General features: G+C 42.5%; 1 protein-coding gene across 1 annotated transcript in view; it reads right to left on the bottom strand.

Annotated features, from left to right (window-relative positions):
* LOC126158826 (galactoside 2-alpha-L-fucosyltransferase SEC1-like) overlaps positions 1-24,953 on the bottom strand; it is a 111,872-nt gene that overhangs the window by 39,490 nt on the left and 47,429 nt on the right. The window contains exons 3-4 of the mRNA XM_049916470.1: positions 22,944-23,035; positions 4,268-4,421 (exon numbers count right to left, since the gene is read on the bottom strand). Of these exons, the coding sequence (XP_049772427.1) occupies positions 4,268-4,421; positions 22,944-23,035 (246 nt within the window). The remainder of the gene's footprint in view (positions 1-4,267; positions 4,422-22,943; positions 23,036-24,953) is intronic.

Genomic DNA, 24,953 nt, shown 5'->3' with positions numbered 1-24,953 from the left:
GCGGTTCTAGGCGCTTCAGTCCGGAACCGCGCTGTTGCTACAGTCGCAGGTTCGAATCCTGCCTCGGGCATGGATGTGTGTGGTGTCCTTAAGTTAGTTAGGTTTAAGTAGTTCTAAGTATAGGAGACTGATGACCTCAGATGTTAAGTCCCATAGTGCTTAGAGCCATTTGAACCATTTTCGAAGATGCTGTGTCCCACCGCTCGTGCGCCGACTATAGCGTCAAGTTCAAACTCGCTTAAATATTGATATCCTGCCACTGTAGCAGTAATAACCGATCTAACAACTGCGCCAGCCACTCGTTGTCTTATACAGGCGTTGCAAACCACAGCGCCGTATTCTGCCTGTTCACATATCTCTATTTGAATACGCATGCCTATACCAGTTTCTTTGGCGCATCAGCGTATATGCATAAAACTAAACCTCCGTGGCTTGGGATTGGCTGAAACAAGTGACACGGAGGCTCCTTTGTTGCAGCAATCCCGAAGGTCATAGCCCAGTAGAGATAGCTTTTGAAAAAGGGTTTGTGTTGCAAAAGGCGGAGTCATTTTGATTTTCAGGTATTTTGTATATGCTGTATTACCTGTATTACCCATCTCGCGAAAGATCCAACTTTTAGACCAATCCCACTTTGTGCATTATCCGCCACCTTAAAAAAATAGTACTTTTTTCCAGTTTTCCTCAGTAACTCGCTTCAGTGCATTTTAGGCGGAAATATGCCAGTATTTACTTTATCAAGCGTCAAATTTCCTGCAAGTGTCGTACACAACATGTTGGAAAATTCGTGACAGCTACTGAGATACGAGGCCGTGAAGATCTGCAAAAATATAAAGAAAACGCAGAAAGCTAAATACATCAGTGGCCTCGCCTTAATAACTTTTTTAATGCAATTTTGTGCACACTGCGTAATAATCAGTGTTGTAGAGGATGTATTTTCCGTCAAGATTCATACAAAATATTTGTAATTACTCCCTATACACGCCAGGAAATGTTGCATTAAAAATTTTAGTGACAGTGGACCCGAAACTGGAAACACCATCTTCAGTCAAAAATACTATTCCTGAATGAAATATCATCTTTCAGCCATTATGTAAGCAATGCACATATGTACTTTACGAGATTCATACAATTTCTGGGAAGTAAGTACCCTTTTTTTAAACACAGAAAAACACACGTTTCCAACATTCCCCCTTCTACTGGACAGCCCGAGGCGTGTTGCAAAGCTTCAGTCAGTTACTTTTTAACAGCTGCGAGTGCGCATTCGTACTGTATTGTAGTACCTACTCATTCGTTCTGAATGTCGGTCTCACGTCCGGTTGTGTGTTCCACCTGTGTTGAAAACCTGAGTGAAACTGATACGTCGTTAGTGAAAGAGAGAGGCGTAAATAGACTACGAGAATCAAGTACAAAGCGTAAACTTACAACTCATTCTGATTTTCTAAATAGTGGGGAATAAAGTGCAGCTTCGTTCTTCGTACCAAATGGAACTTAATAATGACATGCTGATGGCAGCTTACTCCGAAGAGATGCTTCCCAGTCTGCACCTAAAACGTTCCTTGGATCGTTTAATCAACATGTTTTCAATTTCAATGATCACTGCTTTCTCTGCGGCAACTAAGTACCTCAGGATTTTGAGGAGAACAGAAAAAAACTGCTTTTGGTTAGATGTGATCGAGTGTTTTGATAGCACCATGTTTCCGCAGATACGAAAAGGTTAATTGTTATGAAATGAAAATAACAAATCCCACAAATTACACTTCATCTCATTGCTCCAGAAGAAAATTCAACGAGCATATATGGTCATCAAGCTGGCAGTAGAAGAAGCAGATGTGTTAATTTGTGAAAATTGCCATTTTGTTTCTTCCGAACACGAGTTTGTTGGTGTTATTGGAGAAGGCAACGATCTTTTGGTTTTAGTGACAGCTTTAGCGCCAAACAACGTGTTCTTTTGCAAATCTGGAGGGGGGGGGGGCGTAGGAGATGAGCTGATGAGCTGTATTCCAAAACATCCTTCAGATATGAAGATATTGTGGGAAACATTGTGTTTCTCCATGTGATAAGTGGTTGTCTAACCACCTCCACTCTCTTTGGGCAGGGGAAAACTAAGTTTTGCACCACACTTGAATGTGAAGCTTTCAGAGATACAGCTGCAGTAAAAGAATAGATCGTGGACGCAACTGAAAACCTTGCGACACCTTAGGGAGGTGTCTTGGACACTTCTGCAGATGAGTTGCGATGAACCTGCAACCAACACCAAATTGGATTTGGCACGACTACTTCCAATAAGAGATGCAGATCAATATCATGCATATAGAACTTATCCATCTTTCTCAAACGTGGGTGGGGTATGAAAAAGACGCCCTCAAGTGGGGCTGAAAGAAGGATGTTAGTGGTCTAACTCCAATGCCAGTGAATAAAGAACCAGCTCCACAGGCATTGCTGGCCATGATTTCATGCCAATGCGAAAAGACTTGTGACAAAAAATACAGCTGCAAAAAGCGGGACTTCAATGCTCCATTGCATGTGTTGATTGTAGACTGGAATCACATGGGAATGCACTAGAGGCGGAATTTAGTATCAAAGAAGGCGAGTTAGATGTTAAACTGCCTATTGATCGAAGTGGTGAATTTTATACATCAACCATATTTGAGCCAAAACAACAGAAATTGATAGATTTTTTAACTTAAAACTTTGAATATAGCATTAAAACAAATTTCAAGATCTATTTTTAAACTATATTTTATTGAAATATACGTAAAAGTGTTGGAAATTTGTGTTTTTTTCTTCAAAAATATTTATTTCCCAGAAATTACATGAATCTCATACGTACATCACATGTACATATTGCATACAATAATGGCTTAAAGACGGTATTACATTCAAGAATACTGTTTTTGACTGAGGATAGTATTTTCAGTTACGAGTCCACGTTCACTAAAATTGTTAATGCAACATTTCTCAGCGTGTATAGGGCGTAATTACAAATATTTTGTATGAATCTCGACGGGAATTAAATCCTCTACAAAACTGATTATTACGCATTGTGCACAAAACTGCATTTAAGAAAGTTATTAACTCGAAACCGCTGACATATCAAACTTTTTGCTTTTTCGTGACATTCTTGCAGATTTTCACAGCCTCTTATCTCAGTAGCTGTTCTGAATTTTTCAACTCGTAGAAAATCTGACGCTCTTTGACACTGATACTGGCGTATTTCTGTCTAAAATACACTGGAAGCGAGTTACTGAGGAAAGCTGAAAACAGGGCCATTTCGTAGCAGTTTTTTCAAGATGGCGAATAAGGCACAAAGGGCAGAAGGTCTAAAACTTGGATTTTCACGAGATATGTAATACATACAACATACCTGAAAATCCGAATTATTCTACCTTTTGCAATCCAAAGTGCTATCTCTACTCGGATATCATGCTGGTAGAGGCAGTCGGAGATTGGGGACCACAGAAAACGGACGTATCCGTGATGGCTCTCGACAGTAATGTTAACTGTTGCATGAAAAGAAGCAGTCGGAGAGCCGCGACCGCAGTAAACTGATGTGTCCGTGGTAACTCTCGTCAGTTGTTAAAAATACCATTAAAAGCCGCGGGCCGATCAATCGTGCTGTCGCGTTAAGTGTGTTGGAAGTAATTAAAATGTGGAAGGTCCTTAAAGTGTAATTCGCTTACATTGGCAGACTAGAAGTGATACCTAATGTTGTACTACATATTAAGTATATGGAGAACTGAGATGTGAACAACCACAGGAATCATTAAATGGCATTGCTTAAAGAAAGTCAAACTGTGTGCTCTTTTCCGCAGTTCAGGTAGTTAAGGATTTCCTTCAAATGTCACCATTACAGCACTATGTCAGCCACTTCCATATGGGACCACGACCAGCGCTTCTACTGCAGCAAAGGGACATCTCTGAAGACGCAAAGTTAGTGGAATGTAGAAAAACCGCGAGGTGTGACGGATTTGCACATCTGCAATGACAACCTCCCATGAACGATCGATTTATCACCAACAGGCTATGGCACGTCTTACCAACCCGAGGACAGTGATGTTGTTGACTCTCGGCAAGGTAAACTACAAGTGTCCTAAATATAACCGTGCATCTCGACTTGCTCTACACCATTGTGGTACGTTGTGAATAGTTATCGTTTACACCCTGTATGCTCGATACTCCAGTTGAAACAAATGAGCTTCCACAACGTTGTGTTGATAGCTGTTGCTTATGCGCCGCTTATTTACACAGTGGTTATGGCATGGTTTACCTTAGAATAATGGGAGCCCGCTTTCTGGGCGGCAGCTTGCCTCACACGCGTCAGTGTGCGTTCCGCCATGTCAGCATACTCTCTTCGATACCGGAACTCCTTGTGAAGCTTCCCAGACATATATGCGATGGACTCGGTTACCACGATCCACTTCCTGCAACAAAGTGCGTAGTTTCTTAATTTTACTTGGCCCTTGGTTTTGAACTCTTTTTAAACATTTGAAACATATGGTTATATTGTACACTTAATTGAACAAAAATGGTTCAAATGGCTCTAAGCACTATGGGACTTAACATCTGCGGTCATCATTCCCCTAGACTCAGAACTAATTAAACCTAACTAACCTAAGGACATCACACACATCCATGCCCGAGGCGGGATTCCAACCTGCGACCGTAGCAGCAGCGCCGTTCCGGACTGAAGCGCCTAGAACCGCTCGGCCACAACGGCCGTAAATTGAACAAAGAGGACACGTTAACGCATATTTAAAGATGCCAAAGGACACTAAAAGCTTCTGTGTTATAGCCTGAGAGATCACAGACAGGTAATAGTCATGAGCCTCCCCCTCCCCTGAGCCTTACCACCCCCCACCCCTCCCGGCAGTACAGTTTCAGGAAAAGGAAATCCATTGACGATACGGTAATCACGCAACATATAATGTGAACGCTTCAGAAGACAAGTACGCTATCTCCATAATGGCTGATATCACTGGGGCGTTTATAAATTTATGGTGGCTTATCCTGTTCAAAAGACTGAACCAGACAGACAACTCTAGATGTCTCTACATCATCCTATGAGATTACTGCGCAGAGAGGCAGGTGCAATTGGAACGTCCTGCGAAGTAGATAGTGAAAAATGTCATCAACAACTGCCCGCAGGACTCTGTTTGTGGTCTAGGTTTATGGGAGTTTGACCTAGAGGGAATACTTAGTCAGCTTCAGTGCGTGACAAACACTGGAGGCTACATCACCTACGTTTCTGTCAACACAAGGGCTAAATTAGAGTGAAATAGTAGGAAAGCTCTTGGTGTGTAGAGAACAAAATAATGACAGCAACACGCGAAACAGTTAATATATATTAAAATGAACATCATCAAGATCGAGAAAGCCCACAATCAGAATAAATGACCACCGTGTGAAAAGAAAAGAAGTATACAGGTATCTTGATATAAACATCGGCGAAATTGAAAACTTCCGTGCACATGTAGAAATCTTTTATCAGACTGGCATTTAAACCGTGGACAAAATAGCAGCAATGACCAAGATACTTTCGGCTGCCTGTAACTGCAATAAGAAAGTACCACAACGCAATCTTAATCTCTGCTATGGGCTACAGGTCGATTATTTGGTCCCATAGAGTCAAAGAGATAAGGACAGCGCAGGCTCTACGGCGAACACGGAGAAGTGTGCTCCTGGTCTGACAGGCTCGTGTGGAACAACACCGGCTGTGACGATGCTGGTGATACTACGCTTGCTACATCTACACCGAGGCGCAAAAAGGGATACTGGCCACAAGAGTCACATCGAATAAGGAAATAAAGCCACGCATTTATAGAGAATAGCAAGGAATCTGGGACAGGGCAGAAAAAGGGAGGAGAACTTATCAGTTCCTTCCTGACTTACAAGAAAGATCCAGAAGTACTCTCCCCCAATCAAGGAAGCTACATACTACGTAGTGGGGCATGGACCATATCCCAGCTACTTTCTGAAAATACATCAACACACTACAGACAATTGTGAATATGGAGAAATCCGCAACCCACATTACATCGTCCGGGAGTGTGCCACAAGACGTGACATTACAGACCAGGATAAGAATGTGTTTGGTAATACAGCACTCTGAAACATACACTATGTGATCAAAAGTATCCGGACGCCTGTTTGAAAATGACTTGCAAGTTCGTGGCGCCCTCCATCGGTAATGCTGGATTGCAGTATAGTGTTGGCATACCCTTAGCCTAGGTGACAGCTTCCGCTCTCGCAGCCATAGTTGAATCAGGTGCTGGAAGGCTTCTTGGGGAATGGCAGCCCATTCTTCACGGAGTGCCGCACTGAGGAGAGGTATCGATGTCGGTCGGTGAGGACTGGCACGAATTCGATGTTCCAAAACATCCCAAAGGTGTTTTATAGGATCCAGGTCAGGACTCTTTGCAGGCCAGTCCATTACAGGGATTTTATTGTCGTTTAACCGCTCGGCCACAGGCCGTGCATTATGAACAGGTGCTCGATCGTGTTGAAAGATGCAATCGCCATCCACAAATTGTTCTTCAACAGTGGGAAGCAAGAAGCTGCTTAAAACATCAATGTACGCCTGTGCTGTGATAGTGCCACGCAAAACAACAAGGGGTGCAAGCCCCCTCCATGAAAAACACGACCACATCATAACGCCACCGCCTCCGAATTTTACTGTTGGCACTACACACGCTGGCAGATGACGTTCATCGGGCATTCGTCATATCCACACCTGCCATCGGATCACCACATTGTGTACCGCGATTCGTCACTCCACACAGCGCTTATCCACTGTTCAATCGTCCAATATTTACGCTCCTTACACCAAGCGAGGTGTCGTTTGGCATTTACCGACGTGATGTGTGGCTTATGAGCAGCCGCTTGACCAAGAAGTCCAAGTTTTCTAACCTCCCGCCTAACTGTCACAGTACTTGCAGTGGATACTGATGCAGTTTGAAATTCCTGTGTGATGGTCTGCATAGATGTCTGCCCTCTTCAATTGTAGGCGGTCTCTGTCAGTCAACAGACGAGGTCAGTCTGTATGCTTTTGTGCTGTTCGTGTCCCTTCGCGTTTCCACTTCATTATCACGTCGGAAACAGTGGACCTAGGGATGTTTAGGAGTGTGGAAATCTCACGTACAGGCGTATGACACAAGTGACACCCGATCACCTGACCACGTTGGAAGTCGGCGAGTTCCGTGGAGCGCCCCATTCTGCTCTCTCACGATGTGTAATGACTACTGAGGTCGCTGATATGGAGTACTTGGCAGTAGGTGGCAGCACAATGCACTTAATATGAAAAACGTATGTTTTTGGGGGGTGTCAGGTTACTTTTGATCACATGGAGTATGACGGATCGTGAAGCTTTGGCACTGAACTCGCTGACAGCAAAGATATTAATTTATGGTCTGCAAGCCTATAAGGCCGAGAGACAATGAAGAGGAGGCCATACATAATGACAACCAGACGCACCACGGCAGAACATCCACCTTCCAGAAGCAGCGACTTGGTGAGCCTCGCGGAGGACGAAGAAAGATATCCTGGGACCCTGACAGCAATCTCCATGAATGGCACAGCCACACATCCCATGAAAATCCTGAGCTGTGCCTCAGCGTGCCCGAGAAAATCTAGTTTTCCCCATAGATGTAAATCAATACCCAGTAGTCGCTACATGCCGTAATTCATTTGTGTCTTGATTGATAACGGCTGCAGGATCAAAGTGTTTTATGTTCTTTCGGACATGTCCGCAAGAACAGACACCACATATGTGATTAAGGTGAGACTGGCCAATGATTCCTTCAGTGCCGATGCGCATCACGCTCGAACTCTTAAGGGAATGGGCGAATTGCTGCGGGTAATGAGGACAATGGGAAGGAGCGCTACATTAGTAGTGTGCGGATGAGTGAAGAATTCATGTGCAACATTTCATCTGTTTTTGTGCCTAGTTAACAGTCTAAGAGAAAATAGCGAATAAATAAATAAATACAGACATAAAAAAAAAGTTTTTCATCGCCCCAGTTCCCAGGACTCCTGAAGATAGACTTTGACTGTGGATATTGTATCACGGACACAGTTCCTTTGACTGTTCAGAGATGTCACTAAACCCGCCCAAGGCCGGCCGGAGTGGCCGAGTGGTTCTATGCACTTCAGTCTGGAACCGCGCGACCGCTACGGTCACAGGTTCGAATCCTGCCTCGGGCATGGATGTGTGTGATGTCCTTAGGTTAGTTAGGTTTAAGTAGTTCTACGTTCTAGGGGACTGATGACCTCCGATGTTAAGTCCCATAGTGCTCAGAACCATTTGAACCATTTTTGAAACCCGTCCAAAGATGTAAACAACCATGCATGAGCAGTGCCTATTACACGGAGGGGGTCCGACAACCGATCAGTTCCTGTCATTCCACCAGGAAAGAGGGTCCGCCTTCGTAACGCAGCGGTACCGTTACCGCCTACCACGCGAAGGGGCCCGGGTTCGATTCCCAGCAGCGGACTGGGTGTTGTGTGTCCTTCATCATCATTGACTCGCAAGTCGCCAACGTGGCGTCAACTAAAAAGAACTTCCAATACGGCGGCCAAGCTCCCCCGAATGGGGCCTTCCGGCCAATAATGCCATACGATCATTTCCATTTACCAGGAAGGAAGTACACGGCTCGTGTTGTCTGTAGTTCAACCATGCCTAGACGGTCAATATCGTGGTTCGACCGAGCGAGGTGGCGCAGTGGTTAGCACACTGGACTCGCATTCGGGAGGACGACGGTTCAATCCCGTCTCCGGCCATCCTGATTTAGGTTTTCCGTGATTTCCCTAAATCGCTTCAGGCAAATGCCGGGATGGTTCCTTTGAAAGGACACGGCCGATTTCCTTCCCCATCCTTCCCTCACCCGAGCTTGCGCTCCGTCTCTAATGACCTCGTTGTCGACGGGACGTTAAACACTAATCCCCTCCTCCTCCTCCTCCTCCTCGTGGTTCTATTGTGTCCACATTGATACCTTGTGCCAGGGAGGTCTGTCAGCAAGGGGAGCGTCCAGGCGTCTCGGAGTGAACCAAAGCGATGTTGTTCGTACATGGAGGAGATACAGAGAGACTGGAACTGTCGATGGCATGCCTCGCTCAGGCTGCCCAAGGGCTACTACTGCAGTAGACGACCGCTACATAAGGATTATGACTCGGAGGAACCATCACAGCAACGCCACCATGTTGAATAATGGTTCAAATGGCTCTGAGCACTATGCGACTTAACTTCTGAGGTCATCAGTGTTGAATAATGCTTTTCGTGCAGCCACAGGACATCGTGTTGTGACTCAAACTGTGCCCAGTAGGCTGCATGATGCGCAACTTCACTCCCGACATCCATGGCGAGGTCCAACTTCGCAACAACGACAGCTTGCAGCGCGGTACAGATGGGCCCAATAACATATTGAATGGACCGCTCAGGATTGGCATCACGTTCTCTTCACCGATGAGTGTCGCATATGACTTCAACCAGTCAGTTGTCATAGACGTGTTTGGAGGCAACCCGGTCAGGCTGAACGCCTTAGACACTGTCCAGCGAGTGCAGAAAGGTGGTGGTTCCCTGCCGTTTTGACGTGGCATTAAATGGGGCCGACTTACGCTGCTGGTTGTCATGGAAAGCACCATAATGCCTGTACGATATGTGAATGCTATCCTCCGACCGATAGTGCAACCATATCGGCAGCATACTGGCACGGCAATCGTCTTCATGGACTTTAATCCGCACCCCCATCGTGCACATTTTGTGAATTGCTTCCTTCAGAATAGATTGAAAATGGCTGTTTATGGACGGCGTTACCCACCAACCAGTCTGAGGGATTTACGCCGAATCGCCGCTGAGGAGTGGGACAATCTGGACCAACAGTGCCTCGATGAACTTGTGGATAGTACGCCACGACGAATACAGGCATGCATCAGTGTATGCAGTAATCTGGACCACCACCTATCAAGGTCCCGCTGTATGGTGGTGCAACATGCAATGAGTGGTTTTCATGAGCAATAAAAAGGGCGGAAATGATATTATGTTGATTTCTATTCCAGTTTTCTGTGCAGGTTCCGGAACTCTGGAACCGAGGTGATGTAAAACTTTTCTTGATGTATGTATTTAGACATATAAAAGCTCAAGCTTTCGCAATTTTGTACACAATTACGTTTTAGCGAATAGAATGCGAACTAAAGTAGACAATTTTGATTTATCAATTCACACCATGTCTAAAACTTAATCGTAAGCAAAACACAAAAATGAAAATATACAAACAATAAAATCAACAGATTTTTTCCTAGACTCCAAACGACAATAAGTCACTTTATAAAGGCTAATGTTTTCAGGAAACAAAGGAGAAGAAGCTGGATGAGGGAGGAGGCAACCCATACCCAAAATAATCTTCAAAACTTCCGATTATTCACGGTCAAATTTGCGACACGAAAACAACACGCGGTTTACATTAGCACACTACTCAGAACCACACTCTTATGCACGAGAATGGTCAAAGTTGATTCTGTGTAAATGTTGAGGAAAAGAGGCTTGGTACAGGCGGAGTAGAATGGTGGTGGAAACAGGTGATTGGTCCAAATGTGTCTCGTAAATCACAGTTTGTAGGAATTTATGATTGTAAGATCTTACAATAAACACCTGCCGGTTGGTGGGACAGGTTCCGTATCTGTTACCAGTGACGTTGACCGTAGCTCTTGACCTCTCGTATGTAGCATGTATATGGTAATTTCAAATAAAGCGCAGTGGCAGTAGATGCAGCTTAATACGTCGACTGCCTCATTGCGGTGAATGCCAGTGTGGCAATGTCTGTCCAGTCCGTTTACAGCGAAAATATTTCTGTGCCACATGCTATATATCGGTTCGTAGTTATATTCCACCGCCGGTGCCGAATATTTCTTAGGACACTCTGGAAGTCAGGCATGAGTAATATCTTTAAGAAGGAAGATGAAAATAGAAATATGAGTGCTTCCAGAAACATCGCTGCGTTCGCCGAAAAAATAGAAGCGCTTTCAGGCAGTGTTAAGGCTTTTCTGAGATGGATCTGAGAGCTTAGAAACCATATCCAGTACCCTCTTGTTGTGGAATTTTACACCCTTTGATAAATATACAGAGAAAAAACGCCAGTGAGCTTGAACGAGAAGATTACATATGTAGTTGACATTAACACTTTTCCACCCTACCGTATTATAATAATAGACTGGAATCTAGCAGCTGAATGTGCCAAGTTCATATTCAAATAAAGCAAATGCGAAGAACATTGTACAGAAATCATAGGGGACCAAGTGACGAAGCTGGTGCAGATAGCCGAAACCTTATTTTTTCTGTTTGAGGCAGCTCTTAATCGATAAATGCAGTCACTATTTTTAAAGACCATGCCTTGAATGTAAAATTTATCTGACTTCTAATCCTCCAGGGCATTTCCCTTCCCAACTAAAATGACGTTTGTGGGCGGTGAACTCTTGGCTCCAAGACAGGTACGATGGCTCTCTATTAAAGAGAATCGAATTTGGTGAGATAGAACTTAGGGGTACTGTGATACAGTAGACAGTCATAGACCAGTCGAAGTAGAATACTCCCTCGGCACGTGGTGAGTAAAGTACTCTGACGTGTTCGCCACTACAAACAGGTGAGTGAGTGAATTACATTTAAACCTTCTTCACACTCAGTAATGTTGTTGTTGTTGTGGTCTTCAGTCCTGAGACTGGTTTGATGCAGCTCTCCATTCTACTCTATCCTGTGCAAGCTTCTTCATCTCCCAGTATCTACTGCAACCTACATCCTTCTGAATCTGCTTAGTGTATTCATCTCTTGGTCTCCCTCTACGATTTTTACCCTCCACGCTGCCCTCCAATGCTAAATTTGTGATCCCTTGATGCCTCAAAACATGTCCTACCAACCGATCCCTTCTTCTAGTTAAGTTGTGCCACAAACTTCTCTTCTCCCCAATCCTATTCAATACCTCCTCATTAGTTACGTGATCTACCCACCTTATCTTCAGCATTCTTCTGTAGCACCACATTTCGAAAGCTTCTATTCTCTTCTTGTCCAAACTAGTTATCGTCCATGTTTCACTTCCATACATGGCTACACTCCATACAAATACTTTCAGAAACGACTTCCTGACACTTAAATCTATACTCGATGTTAACAAATTCCTCTTCTTGAGAAACGCTTTCCTTGCCATTGCCAGTCTACATTTTATATCCTCTCTACTTCGACCATCATCGGTTATTTTACTCCCTAAATAGCAAAACTCCTTTACTACTTTAAGTGTCTCATTTCCTAATCTAATTCCCTCAGCATCACCCGACTTAATTTGACTACATTCCATTATCCTCAGTAATAGTAGTTCGAATGTGAGGCTTCCACCTTATCTGTGAATTAAATATCGTTCCTATGAATCGAGTGTGAGGTTTTATCTCGAAAGTATACTTTCCACATGTGTCGTGACCGTCAATGGGAGCAGCAATCGATTTGTTAAAACTGGAATTGACCGATTTCTCTGCCGAAATCTTAGCGTGTTAGTAGACAGCCACTCATCAACGTGTTCCGTGTTAATGAGTAATTGGTCTGAGCATACGAATCTGCAGTTGAATAAACGCATACCTGCCTCCATTCTGTACTATTTCAGTGGGGAGAGTAATTGCTCATTCCAAATCATGAATATACAAAGTATACAAGACAGAGCTTAAAATCGCACCGTGTGGCAAGCCCTAGGAGACAAGAACAGGTCCAAGCACATTGCCTTTTAATCTGACATAGATTGTTCTTTGAGCGACCTGGGTACTAATACCATAAATCATGATTGAGTGAATTCCGAGTTGCGCTTGCGTGTGCAAGAGCACCGGAATCCTAACATTGCCATAGTCTTTTTTTTTTTTTTTTTGATAAGTTCAAAAAGATTTCCCAATGTCCCTTTGCTTTTTCTGAAACCTTATTGTCTGTGAGGTTTCAAATTATTGTTTTCACATCACATCTCATTCTCCATTTTACAATTCTCTCCAATGTTTTTTGCTACACATAATAATGCGATTGACTGATAGTTAGCTGGCAAATTTGGATCTTTCTCTCTTTCCAGAATCAGAATTATAGCATGCGTGTTTCACATTTCAGTGGGATCCTATTGCATCCAATACTGATTAAGAGTGAACAATAGCAAATTTTTCACCTCCATGGGCATATTAGCAAACATAATAGAATAATGATTAAAATGAATACCATCACAGCTATCACTCGATGATTTTTTTCATTTAGTTTCTCTTTAGATAAAGGATGTAGCAGGACATGATGGCTGTGACCTTCAACCGGAAACAGATGGTTTAGGAATGGGACCGAGGAAGGAGCGAAGGTATTGATACATTCCTCTAAATGCGCAGTGGTAGTAGGAAGGGGAGATGTCACTCGGTTTGTGGCATTTATGCCGAATTTCAGCACACATTTTGCTATATCACAGAGTGCATAAAGGCTTGCGCTGCTGCGAGTTAGCAAGTAGGCAAGGTCAGCAGAGTATCCCACCACAAAAATGACAGGTGGCCGGAGAGCATGAGAATGAGGTCGAGTTCTGCTGAAGCGTATCAGAAGAAGCTGTGATTCACCCGTCAGCAACGGCACTTAGCGCGTAACAGTAGTTATTTATATTTACTGTTTAAATGTTTTAGGAGAGTACCAGCCAGGATGATGATCTTAGTCACAATGCTAAATTTCTCACTATGACTCCAGTAAATAATTTAAAATTCCAAAATTAGTTAAAGGTTTTGTTTACTGTCATTTATCATTGGTGGACTGAACCGACGAATCATGAGTGCGTCCTGAGTGGTCAGGCGCGAAACTAAAGGCTAACTTACTTATGCAATCTACAGCACGCTTTCAAAGAAGCATTATGTGTGTGCAGAGAATGTAGGTCAATAAGCTGCTAAAATTCAGATTCCCCAAGTGTAACAAAAACGAGTGCAGGATCGTAATCTACAGACTTTTCACTACGTGAAGCGATATTGTGACGTCATTATCGTTATCATGTGACCACAGGAAATACTTCCAAAATGGCGGGCATCGATTTTTCGTTTCTACAGCGTACATCATTGAATTCCTTATCAAAACGAGAAAATCTACTGCTGAAATTGACCTCAGACTTAAACATGCCTATGGAGATGTGGGTGCTAGTAATGTGAGTGAAGCATTTCAGGGATGGGAAAACGAGTGTCCAAAATGAGCCTCGTAGTGGTCAACAGTGAGATAGTTCCATGGAACGAAAGAAGGAAAGAGCTGGTGAGTTCATTAGGGACGACAGGCGTGTCATAGTGCATACTGAATAAAATCGCTAGAAAGCTTGCAATAAGACACAGTGCAGTGCAAAAATGTTTCAAAGCTTAGATTGTCGAAAATTTTGTGCCCTTTTGGTCTCACTTTTAATGACCGAAGACCACAGTCTCCAGAGAATAAACATCAACCAAAACCTTCTTCAGAGATTTCAAAATGGAAGTGATGAGTTTCTGACAAGCATTGTGTGACATGTGATGAAAGCAGTAAAGAAACAGATGCGAGGCCAGCACTACGAGACAGTGGACGACACTCAGAAAGTAGTGTGTCAGCATCTTCGTGCAGCTGCAACAGGTTCTATCGTAAGGGTATTTTGAAACTTGCAAAACGATGGGGAAAATGTGTGCAAAGAAATGGAGGCTATGTTGAAAAATGAGAGAAAAGTCTATAGATTACGATAATGTACTTGATTTCTCCAAAAAATTAATATTAAGAAATTTAAAAATTGTCGCTCACTACTTTCTCTATGACTCTCTAAGTATGAGCGCATTGAAAGTTCTAGTATTATGTGCTTAAAAGTGAATAATTCGCACGTCCAAAAAGTTTTCCAAGTTAGAATTCTAACGACAAGTTTTCAATGATAGCTTGCGTCTTGCAATTTCTATAGAGCACTGAAGGATCCACCAAGGAGTGGAATGTTGCTTCTTAATAGTAACTTGTTTTTTCTTCCGAATGACCCGCTGCAGCTTTCAATGTTGATATGGTGTGATAGCGACTTTTTCATGTAATTCACACCTCGCGTTTTCCGGTTACCATCGAACTGTGCCTTTATTTTTGCCCCAACTGACTTCCGCAATTTCCCACTTACTATTATCATAATATATTTGTGTAGTGTCAGCGTGTGTATTAATGTAGAGTTCCGTCTGGAGGTGATAGGGTCCCATTGACTCTGTTTTAACGTGCCAATTACAAAGTTAAGTAAAGCAAGGGTGTGAAGCATAACATCTATTGCTGAACATATACTGAAGGGGTAAGAGACCATATTAGGGCTCCTTCTATGACTATCGGGAGGTTATTGTCTTCTAAAACATTGATGAAGGACGGACCATTCCTTTCTATTATGTCTCCTTCTCATGTTGGGTGGTGGGAATTCAGATAATCACATATTATACTGAAGTGCCAAAGAAACTGGCTCACCTGCGTAATATCGTGTAGGACCCTCGCGAACTCGCAGAACTGCCACCACACGACGTAGCATGGACTCGACTAATGTCTGAAGTACTGCTGGAGGGAACTGACACCATGAATTCTGCAGGGCTGTTCATAAATCCGTAAGAGTACGAGGGGATGGAGATCTCTTCTGAACAGCACGTTGCAAGGCATCCCAGATATGCTCAATAATGTTGTCTCGGGAGTTTGGTGGCGATCGGAAGTGTTTAAACTCAGAAGAGTGTTCCTGGAGTACTCTGTAGCCATTCTGGATGTATGGGGCGTCGCATTGTCCTGCTGGAATTGCCCTGGTCCGTCGGAATGCGCAATGGACATGAGTAGATGCAGGTGATCAAAAAGGATGCTTACGTACGTGTCACCTGTCAGATTCGTATCTAAACGTATCAGGTGTCCCATATCACTCCAACTGCACACGCCCCACACCACTACAGTGCCTTCACCAGCTTGAACAGTCTCCTGCTGACATGCGGGATCCATAGATTCATGAGGTTGTCTCCATACCCGTACACGTCCATCCGCTCGATATACTTTGAAACGACCAGGCCACTTGTTTCTAGTCAATCATGTCGGTTTTGTCAGGCCCAAAGTAGGCGCAAAGCTTTGTGTCGTGCCATCATGAAGGGTACACGAGCTGGCCTTCGGCTCCGAAAACCCATATCGATGATGTTTCGTTTAATGGTTCGCACTCTGACAATTGTTGATGGCCCAGCATTGAAATCTGCAGCAATTTGCGGAAAGGTTGCACTTCTATCACGTTGAACGATTCTCTTCAGCCGTCGTTGGCCCCGTTCTTGCAGGATCTTTTTCCGGCCGCAGTGATGTTGGAGATTTGATGTTTTATCGGATTCTTAATATTCACGTTTCACTTCTGAAATGGTCGTACGGGAAAATCCCCACTCCATCGCTACTTCGGAGATGCTGTGTCCCGTCGCTCGTGCGTCGACTATAACATCACGTTCAAACTCAATTAAATCTTGATAACGTGCCATTGTAGCAACAGTAACCGGTCTAACAATTGCGCCAGATGCTTGTTGTCTTATATATCAGGGGTCTCCAAACTTTTTAGTCCGTGGGCCACTTTAACTTCTCCACGAAGTCATAAGGGCCAAGATCTACCTAGTGGGATTAAAGCACCCTAGCACTCCATGATCACCGTAATGTAAGGCTAAAGGAAAGATGAAATCGCAAATATCGTAAGTTGTGGGAATAGGTAGCACTGAAACGAACTACGATTTTTATTTAATTACATAATTTTGATTGGTGGACGTACCTGACCGAAATTCTGCGTATTTTATTCTGGCGAATTTCACCGACAAAAAGTGTGTCACTGCACATTCTTCACGAAATCGTCCTGCAAAGTTAACGAAATCCCAAAATCATTGTTAGCAACACTATTACTGCAAGACGTAACAGAGGTAGAGTATGTCAACGCATTGTCAATTCAAGCGGCGCAACAAAAAGTTTAGTTATGTAGTCTTGTAGCGAGTATCAGAGCCAGAGCATATATTTGATAGTTGTGTTGCGTGATTGTGTCTATGTTGCGAGTGTCTTACGAGTTTTTTTATTGTTTTATGCGCTGTATTAATAGGTGAGACGACGAAGTGTGGGACAATTCAAAGTTTGAATTCGAAGTGACAAGGAAAATCTGAAAATCGAAATACGTATAGCACGACTTTAGTATTTTTTCACTGTATTTTTAGTGGAACTACAGTGTAATTGTGAGTATTTAATTTAGTAATTAAAGTACCTTAAAAATAAAATCATTGCATTTTGTTTAGGGAGACTACTCCCTGGTTTTATTAGTATTAAATAGCACAATTTTATTTTCAGGTTACAATCTTTTGTGAAGTTCTGTACAAATATGGAAAAGAAACGAAAGGTTGACAGTGAATGTAGAATTTTTGAAGAGCAGTGGGGATGTCAATATGTCGTGGTGGAGTCAAGCAACAAACCAATGTGTATTATTTGCAATGAAGCAATATCAGTCTTCAAAGAATACAATATCAAACGTCATTATGAGACTAAGCACTCTCAGAATTACTCCAAGCTTACAGGATGGGAACGATTAGAAATTTAAGAGTCTCTGAAACGCCAGGTAAAAACCCAGCAGTCGCTGTTTAAGAAAGTAAATGCTGAAGAACATGCAGCAACTTGTGCTAGTTTTCGTGTGGCTCATTTAGTAACGAAACAGTGTAAGCCATTTACCGACGGTGAATTAATTCAGAAGTGCATTATTGCAACAGCAGAAGAAATGTGTCCAGAAAACGTTAATTTATTTAAAAACATAAGTTTGTCGGCAAACACTGTGGCTCGAAGAATAGATGACATTGCACAAAATATATCAGCACAACTGCGTGACAAAAGTCAAGACTTAGACTAGTTCTCTTTGGCCGTGGATGAGTCAACAGATGTATCAGATACTGCTCAAGTACTACTTTTTATTCGAGGATTGACAAAAATTAGGAAGTGTATGAAGAGCTCCTTGATGTTCACAGAATTAACGGGACGACCACTGGCGAAGATATTTTAAAGGAGTTGAAAGGACAGTTCAGAAAAACAATCTTCAGTGGAAGAAATTAACATTTATTACAACTGATGGTGGCGAAAACATGTGTGGGAAAAATAAAGGTATTGTTGCTCTCCTTTTTAAGGCCGTAGAAAATGACGGTGGCTCAAAACCATTAGTAGTGCATTGTATTATTCAGCAACAGTCTTTGTGTGGAAAACATATAGATATGTCAGAAGTTTTAAAGCCACTTATTTCAGTTGTTAATTACATCAGATCCCATGCACTCAGTCATCGCCAGTTCCGCGAGTTTCTTGAAGATATTGAGGAAAGCTTCTTGCCATATTATACTGCAGTGCGCTGGCTTAACTGCGCTAAAGTTCTGACCCGTTTATTTGAACGCCGAACAGTGATTGAAATTTTTTCGAACGCAAGGAATCGCCCTCTGGCTGAGTTACGGAACGGTGAGTGGTTATGGAAGCTAACATTTTATACAGACTTGACTAAACATATGAATGACCTTAATTTAAAATTGCAAGATGAAAACCAGCTTCTGCCTGATTTATACACGCATGTTAAGTCCTTTCGACAAAAGATTGCTTTGTTTCAATCTTAGTTGAACAAAGTATGCTTCACGCATTTTGATACATGCCAAATATTCAGTCAGCAAACTGAGATTCCGTTTCCTGTAACTTTCGCAAGTGAAGCTTTGGGTGCTTTAAAAATTAATTTTGAATCACGTTTTTCAGATATCGATGCAAATTCAAACGATATCAAGATATTTCAAAATCCCTTTGATGTCGATATAGAAGAGTTACCCGCAGAACTTCAGTTTCAAATTATTGATTTGCAATGTAGTGACTTTTTTAGAGAAAAACATTCAAAGTCAACATCACTGGAATTTTATAAGTGTCTTCCATCCACACAGTTTCCAAATATACATAAATTTGCCCGTGGCTTTTTTTCCGCTTTTGGCACTGCTTATTTGTGTGAAAAAACTTTCTCCAAAATGAAACATGCAAAAAGTATTTACAGATCAAAATTATGTGATGAGCATTTGAAGTCGCTGATGATTGTCTCTACCAGTAAACTTGATCTACAACTGGAGGTAATTATGAAAGGAAAGTTAAGCTACATAAAAGTCACTAATTATTACTAAGATGTTAAATTTCTTTATGTGAATACTCTAACACTGTGAGTTTCCAAGATATTAATTAATTACAGTTATTTTTATACATCAGTTACAACTAAAATATTCAATATCATTATGTACACCAGGTATTGTATTATCTTTAAATTGCCTTTAAATAAAAATATTTTATACGATGTACTTGCTATGTATATTTTACAACGTAATCAAAAGAAGTGAAACCTCGCTTAAGAAGCATCTTCCATAATGATTGATTACTAAGGCTAGTCGCCGAAGTGGCGTCCATTTAAAAGACTTGCACCAGAATCGTGAGTATAATAAAATGCAAAGAATGTTTTTACTTAAAATGTTTTCACAAAACTACTCTGTTAACCGTTCTTCTTTTTTTCACTATCGCACGGAGAATGGTCTGTCTGTTTATTGTGGATAGACACAAGTTTAACCATGACCTTCTGCTTTGTAAAGATAGAGCTCCGACAATGTCGCAGTGTATTGGTCGCGATAGGCCTCGAAACTCAATTGTTGGCAGTATAGGTACCACCTCAAATATTTGGCGGGCCGGATACCGGGGATGTCCGGCCAGCTAACGCGGGCCGGTTTCTGAGGGCAGTTTGTATTTCCACAGCAAGCAACTCGATGTCGCTATTTCTTAGGAGGAGTAGGTACGGTTGACGCGGCAGCCACTTTTCTAGCACTATAGCAACCCTGCCTTTCCCATCAAGGCGGTACTCTCTTATGACAAAATAATTTTTAAAGTGAATAGTCTGCTGATACTTGAATCTCTTTTTGCATAACAGGACGCAGGCTGATTACGAATAATTCTTTTTGCAAGCTTTCGCTGTTGGAGTTAGCCTTTTCTTGCATTCCACTGCAATACTTTTATACGCTTCCTAACTTACGGAGAAAGAGAATAAAAGACGCCTACGACGATCTGTCAGATATTGGTATTGTACATAACATTGTTTTATCATATATTCGGTGTGACAATGTCAGTTACGTTTATTATTTTATCGATCGGTTCAGCGAAAACTGAAGTTTGTTGTTGACTTGGTACTTGTGGAGTTACTAATCCGTGAGCACCAGGCTGACACGAATTCTGGTTTACAGGGGTGGCTTCAGTACTGATTGAGAGACAACTCATGAATATTACGGTGTTTGCGTTTTTTCTTAATAAGAAATTAGCCTTGTCTGAAGTTTTCAATTCGACCTTCACTTTGGTTTCTCCCACAGAAGAGGATTTTAATTATAGTATTGCTGAGTTCTGGGAAGGAACGACGCAGTAGTTTTCCTGGGGCCATAGGATGCAGACAGCCAATGTTATCATCCAAAATGCAGGGAAACAATGTATGTTTCACTGTCTGTGCGTTTTCAGAAGTTATTAGGCTCCTGAGTACTTGTAGTTGCTACTCGAGTAGTGTTGAAAACATTTTGTTGGTTGTATTGCCCACTCTAGGCATGGCGGCACAGGTTGGCAGGCGGTGGAGGGTTGATATGTGATAGCAGGCCGGCAAAGCCCAAAAGACTCCGCTGTCAAAATTAACACTTTATTTGACTTGTACATTTGTGTTACGTCGGTGAGTAGTAGTGAGCACAACCACACTCCACAGAGGTGAGGGGGGTGACAGCTGAGATGACAACCAGTATCCAACCAGCTAGACGCACACTCGCACCCAGTTTTGCTGACAAGTGTGCTCAGTATGTGGCCCTCGACCCTGTGTAAGTCGTGCCACAAACACCTCACATCAGTGGCGTACGTCCAGGTATCTTGCTACGGCATCCAGCACTGCTTGCCAGTGGGCGATGTCATGTGTCGCGGCGGCGCGCACGCCGGAATGGCAGGAGATGGCTGCTGTGCCCGGCATACGCCCCACTGCCCCTGGGCAGGAGTCCAGCTTGCTGATACAGCAAGCCATGGATGGCCCGCTGCATTGTCTGGCAGATGGACTTAGTGCAGGAAGCTGGTACCACGACGGAGACCCGAACTCGTGGCTGCTGCTGGCAGCTACATGTGGTCTCCTCATCTCGCATAGCCCTCACGTCCCAGTAGAAGCGCTAGGATGCGAATGAAACTGCTACTGAAAGACAGCAATTTATACAAGATTAGCAGCGCACCTGTTATGCCAATGTACCACTTTTAGTCACGTTCTCAGCAGCACCACTGGAAGCTTCTGGTGGAGAGATACTCTTGCATGTGCTATGCATTCAGTAGCTGATTATAAGAGGAAGAGTTTAAGGTAAATTGCTTTTTGCATTTAACAACTAGGAAAGACTGAAAATTCGTGGGAAGCATAGAGTATATAATTGTCTTAGTTTTGTATGCCTGTGGGACCTGACTGTGCATGTGTGTGTGTGTGTGTGTGTGTGTGTGTGTGTGTGTGTGTGTGTGTGCTATTTTGTTTAGTTACTTTAAATCACAGTGTTTGTGTGCATGTGTGTAATATTTGGATTGGTTGTCTCAAAGCATAGAATTTCAAAAATTATAGTTTTGTATCATTCACTCTTGTTTACCTATTTTGGCTATTGACATTTCGTTGTGAGAATGTAGTGATATATTCCTGTCTACATTGTTGAGTTTACTGACACATTGAATCAATGTTCATTAAAATGATTTGATTCATTTTGAAGCCGCAGATTAATTTCAATTAAGGACAGAGTTGGTAGTAAAAATATTAACGTAACTGATCCAGCTGTGAACTCGAGAATATTATATTAGTTCAACTGAGCAACGAGATGTTTCCGATTGACAAGTAAAACAAAAATTGGAGACTTTTTCAGAGATGGAAACGATCTTACCACAAAAAAGGTAGGTGTCTACAACATATTCTGATTGTTCTATGTACTTCAGTTATGTGTCCCAGGGGGCATTGGAGAGTGGAAATTACCCAATGCTACAGGTACGAAAACCCCCTCCGAGGTCGCTAACGCACGCCTGTGCTCTGGCGCTCGAGTCTTGATGTGTGTGAAATCTTATGGGACTTAACTGCTAAGGTCATCAGTCCCTAAGCTTACACACCACTTAACCTAATTATCCTAAGGACAAACACACACCCATGCTCGAGGGAGGACTCCAGCCTCCGCCGGGACCAGCCGCACAGTCCATGACTGGAGCGCCCGAGACCACTCGGTTAATCCCGCGCGGCTCGAGTCTTGAGATAATCTTCTTCAAATCCTGGAGATGGACGAATTTCTCACTCACATTATTTGGCTGACAAGGGGGAGGAGAGTTAGTGTCGTAAAGTTTCTGACTTCAATGGGCTGGATTGAATCCAAAACGTCTCCGCAGTGTCTTGTAAAGTGAGAGCATGTGACACTGTTGATAGTGATCCATCCATCAGATTAGGACGTTAAGCTCAGTGGCCCACCTTGTGCTTTCCGAGAGGAGCAGGCTATATGCCGGCACTGGGTTACTGTCTCCCTTCCTTTCAGCCACAACAACACTAAACCAACACAACACTGTGCAAGCCACAGTCATCCACATAGCACAGAAACACACTCGACTCTTTATAACAGGTCGGAGGAAGGCAATGCGAGACCATCTCCACTACGACATAGCCATGAGCGGCTGTGCAGGATTCGTGCATCCGTTCCTCCTAGGAAGACTATTTATTATTAAAGATACAAAAATGTAAAAAGACTGGTATACATACCAATGAAATGGAAAGTGGAATTGAACTATATAAAAATTTATTACTGTTAAAAACTCTCAGCTTAGAAGCAGTAAGCGAAATCTCTTTTTGCTATGGCGATTTCAGACTGCTTTGGTATTCAGGCCAACTCACTTTCCTGTATCATCTCACCTTAGAATAATTGGTTGGCTGTGCCTGAGCGCCCACTGGACATACCGCGACACGGGATACAGCAAGGAGTCTTTTGTAGCGTAGCGCAACACCTGAAACAGTATTGCAGTTACAATTGTAATTGTATCCGTGCGATTTCTCGAGATAGAAATTTTTTTCCAGTGGATCCAGATTCACCTGGCCACGCTGTGGATGCTGCCCGTGGTAAGTATGCTAACACTCAGTATATAATACTTAAAAGACAATTTTTTAGAATATCATCATAACTCTATATATCGTATAGAATGCACAAGTAATGAATGGAACATGCTTTCCCAGATGGGAAACCATGAAAGAAAATTCAGTGAGACAAGCGCCTTAGCAGAGACGATGCATCATGCATGCATGTATCTATAGAGATGCCATAGAGATTTACAAACACTGACCTTCGTCCCAAAAAGGGTTGAAAATTCAGGAACACACATTTTCAATAAATTGCCAGCAACTGTTAAAAAAAATCACAGTTTAAACAGAGTTCGAAAGACATTTTAGTAGACAATTCCTTCTATATAGATGAATATCTTAAAGGGGACTATTAGACCAACTTAATTAAAAATGTCTTATAGATTTCAATTTTGATATCACTTGGTCACAACAGTAAGATTAGATATTTTGTGTATGATAAATTTATTAAAAGCGCACATCTATGTTTCATTCTGACAGCGCATTCATTCTGTAAATAGTAACAACTGCTGTTTACATGACAATCGCCTCACAAATTGTCAGGGAAATGAGTTTTATATTCAGATGTTCTTTGTTTGTTATGATACACTTTCTAACATGTTCCAAACCCACGAGAATCATCTGATTTTTGGTTTTATGGAATGACAACTGAATGTAATCCAATCTAACCTAGAATAATTTTAACAAAAGAAAGAGGGGGTAGTGCTGAATAAAATATTGATATTGATCTTACACCAACAAAATGGCGATCGATTACTTTTAATCCAGAACGATGATGCCAGCCAGAGATAACCACACATTTAGCATCTCGTTATGAATGGTGGAACCGCTATAGACCTTGATGCACTTGCCACTGTACTTCCAAAGACGTCGCCCACTGTCGGGGATGAAACATCAGGGAATAACTTTATGTATCAACCATGGACTTTCACCCCGGAAGTTTTAACTGAAGTAATCACTAGTTGTGAATGCCTACATAGCTTAATGAATGTTTGGCAAAATGGCACAACAGGTATAAACATAGACAACTCCATGGGGTGGGCGGATCAAAGAGAAGACTGGAGGAAGAAGTTTGAAGTTCACATCTGGTCGAAATGCCTAATCATGAAGATAATGATTATTGTAATTGTTATGGTACTTTAAGCTGCCTACGTAATAGACATACAGATGGTCAAAATACGTTCACCTCATATCACAAGATAAAAAACCGGTGGATGGCAGACATAATAGCAATAAATAACATCTTGTTAGTGGCATGTTTTTATGGAACTGCCTCACAAAAAAGGTGAATCATCCTGAAGGTATGGTCGGATGTCAATGAAACTTCGCCTATATAATGAGAATGTACAGCATCAGCTATAACTGGTCATGTGAAGCGTTATCAGTAGCTGACAGAGTTTGAAAGGGCCGTCAGCGTGGGTCTCCATTTAGTTGCCTGGTCGAGTTGTGCAACATTCAGATTTATGGTGCTTTCAGATGTGACGGTGGCCCGATCCTGGAGTTTTGGCATATGAGGCCAGGCATATTTGTCGTCCGTCAAGGAATCGGTGGACCTTGTCTGACTACCATGTATTGTGCTTCAGACGCCTCAGAACCTCTTCACATCTGCACCTGCCATCTGAGAACATATCATGGGATCCCTGCAACAATCTGTGTTACCACATCGTTGATCAGCGACTAGTTGCAGCTACATTAAGGAATTACTGACACGTGCATAGGATGCCATTAACATCACGACACTAGCGATTGCGTTTAAAGTGGTGTCATGACCTGGGAGCATAGACATCT

The sequence above is a fragment of the Schistocerca cancellata genome, chromosome 2 (assembly GCF_023864275.1).
Source record: "Schistocerca cancellata isolate TAMUIC-IGC-003103 chromosome 2, iqSchCanc2.1, whole genome shotgun sequence".
NCBI lineage: Eukaryota > Metazoa > Arthropoda > Insecta > Orthoptera > Acrididae > Schistocerca > Schistocerca cancellata.
The sequence above is the reverse complement of the archived record's forward strand: the minus strand, read 5'-3'. Positions and strand labels throughout refer to the sequence as shown.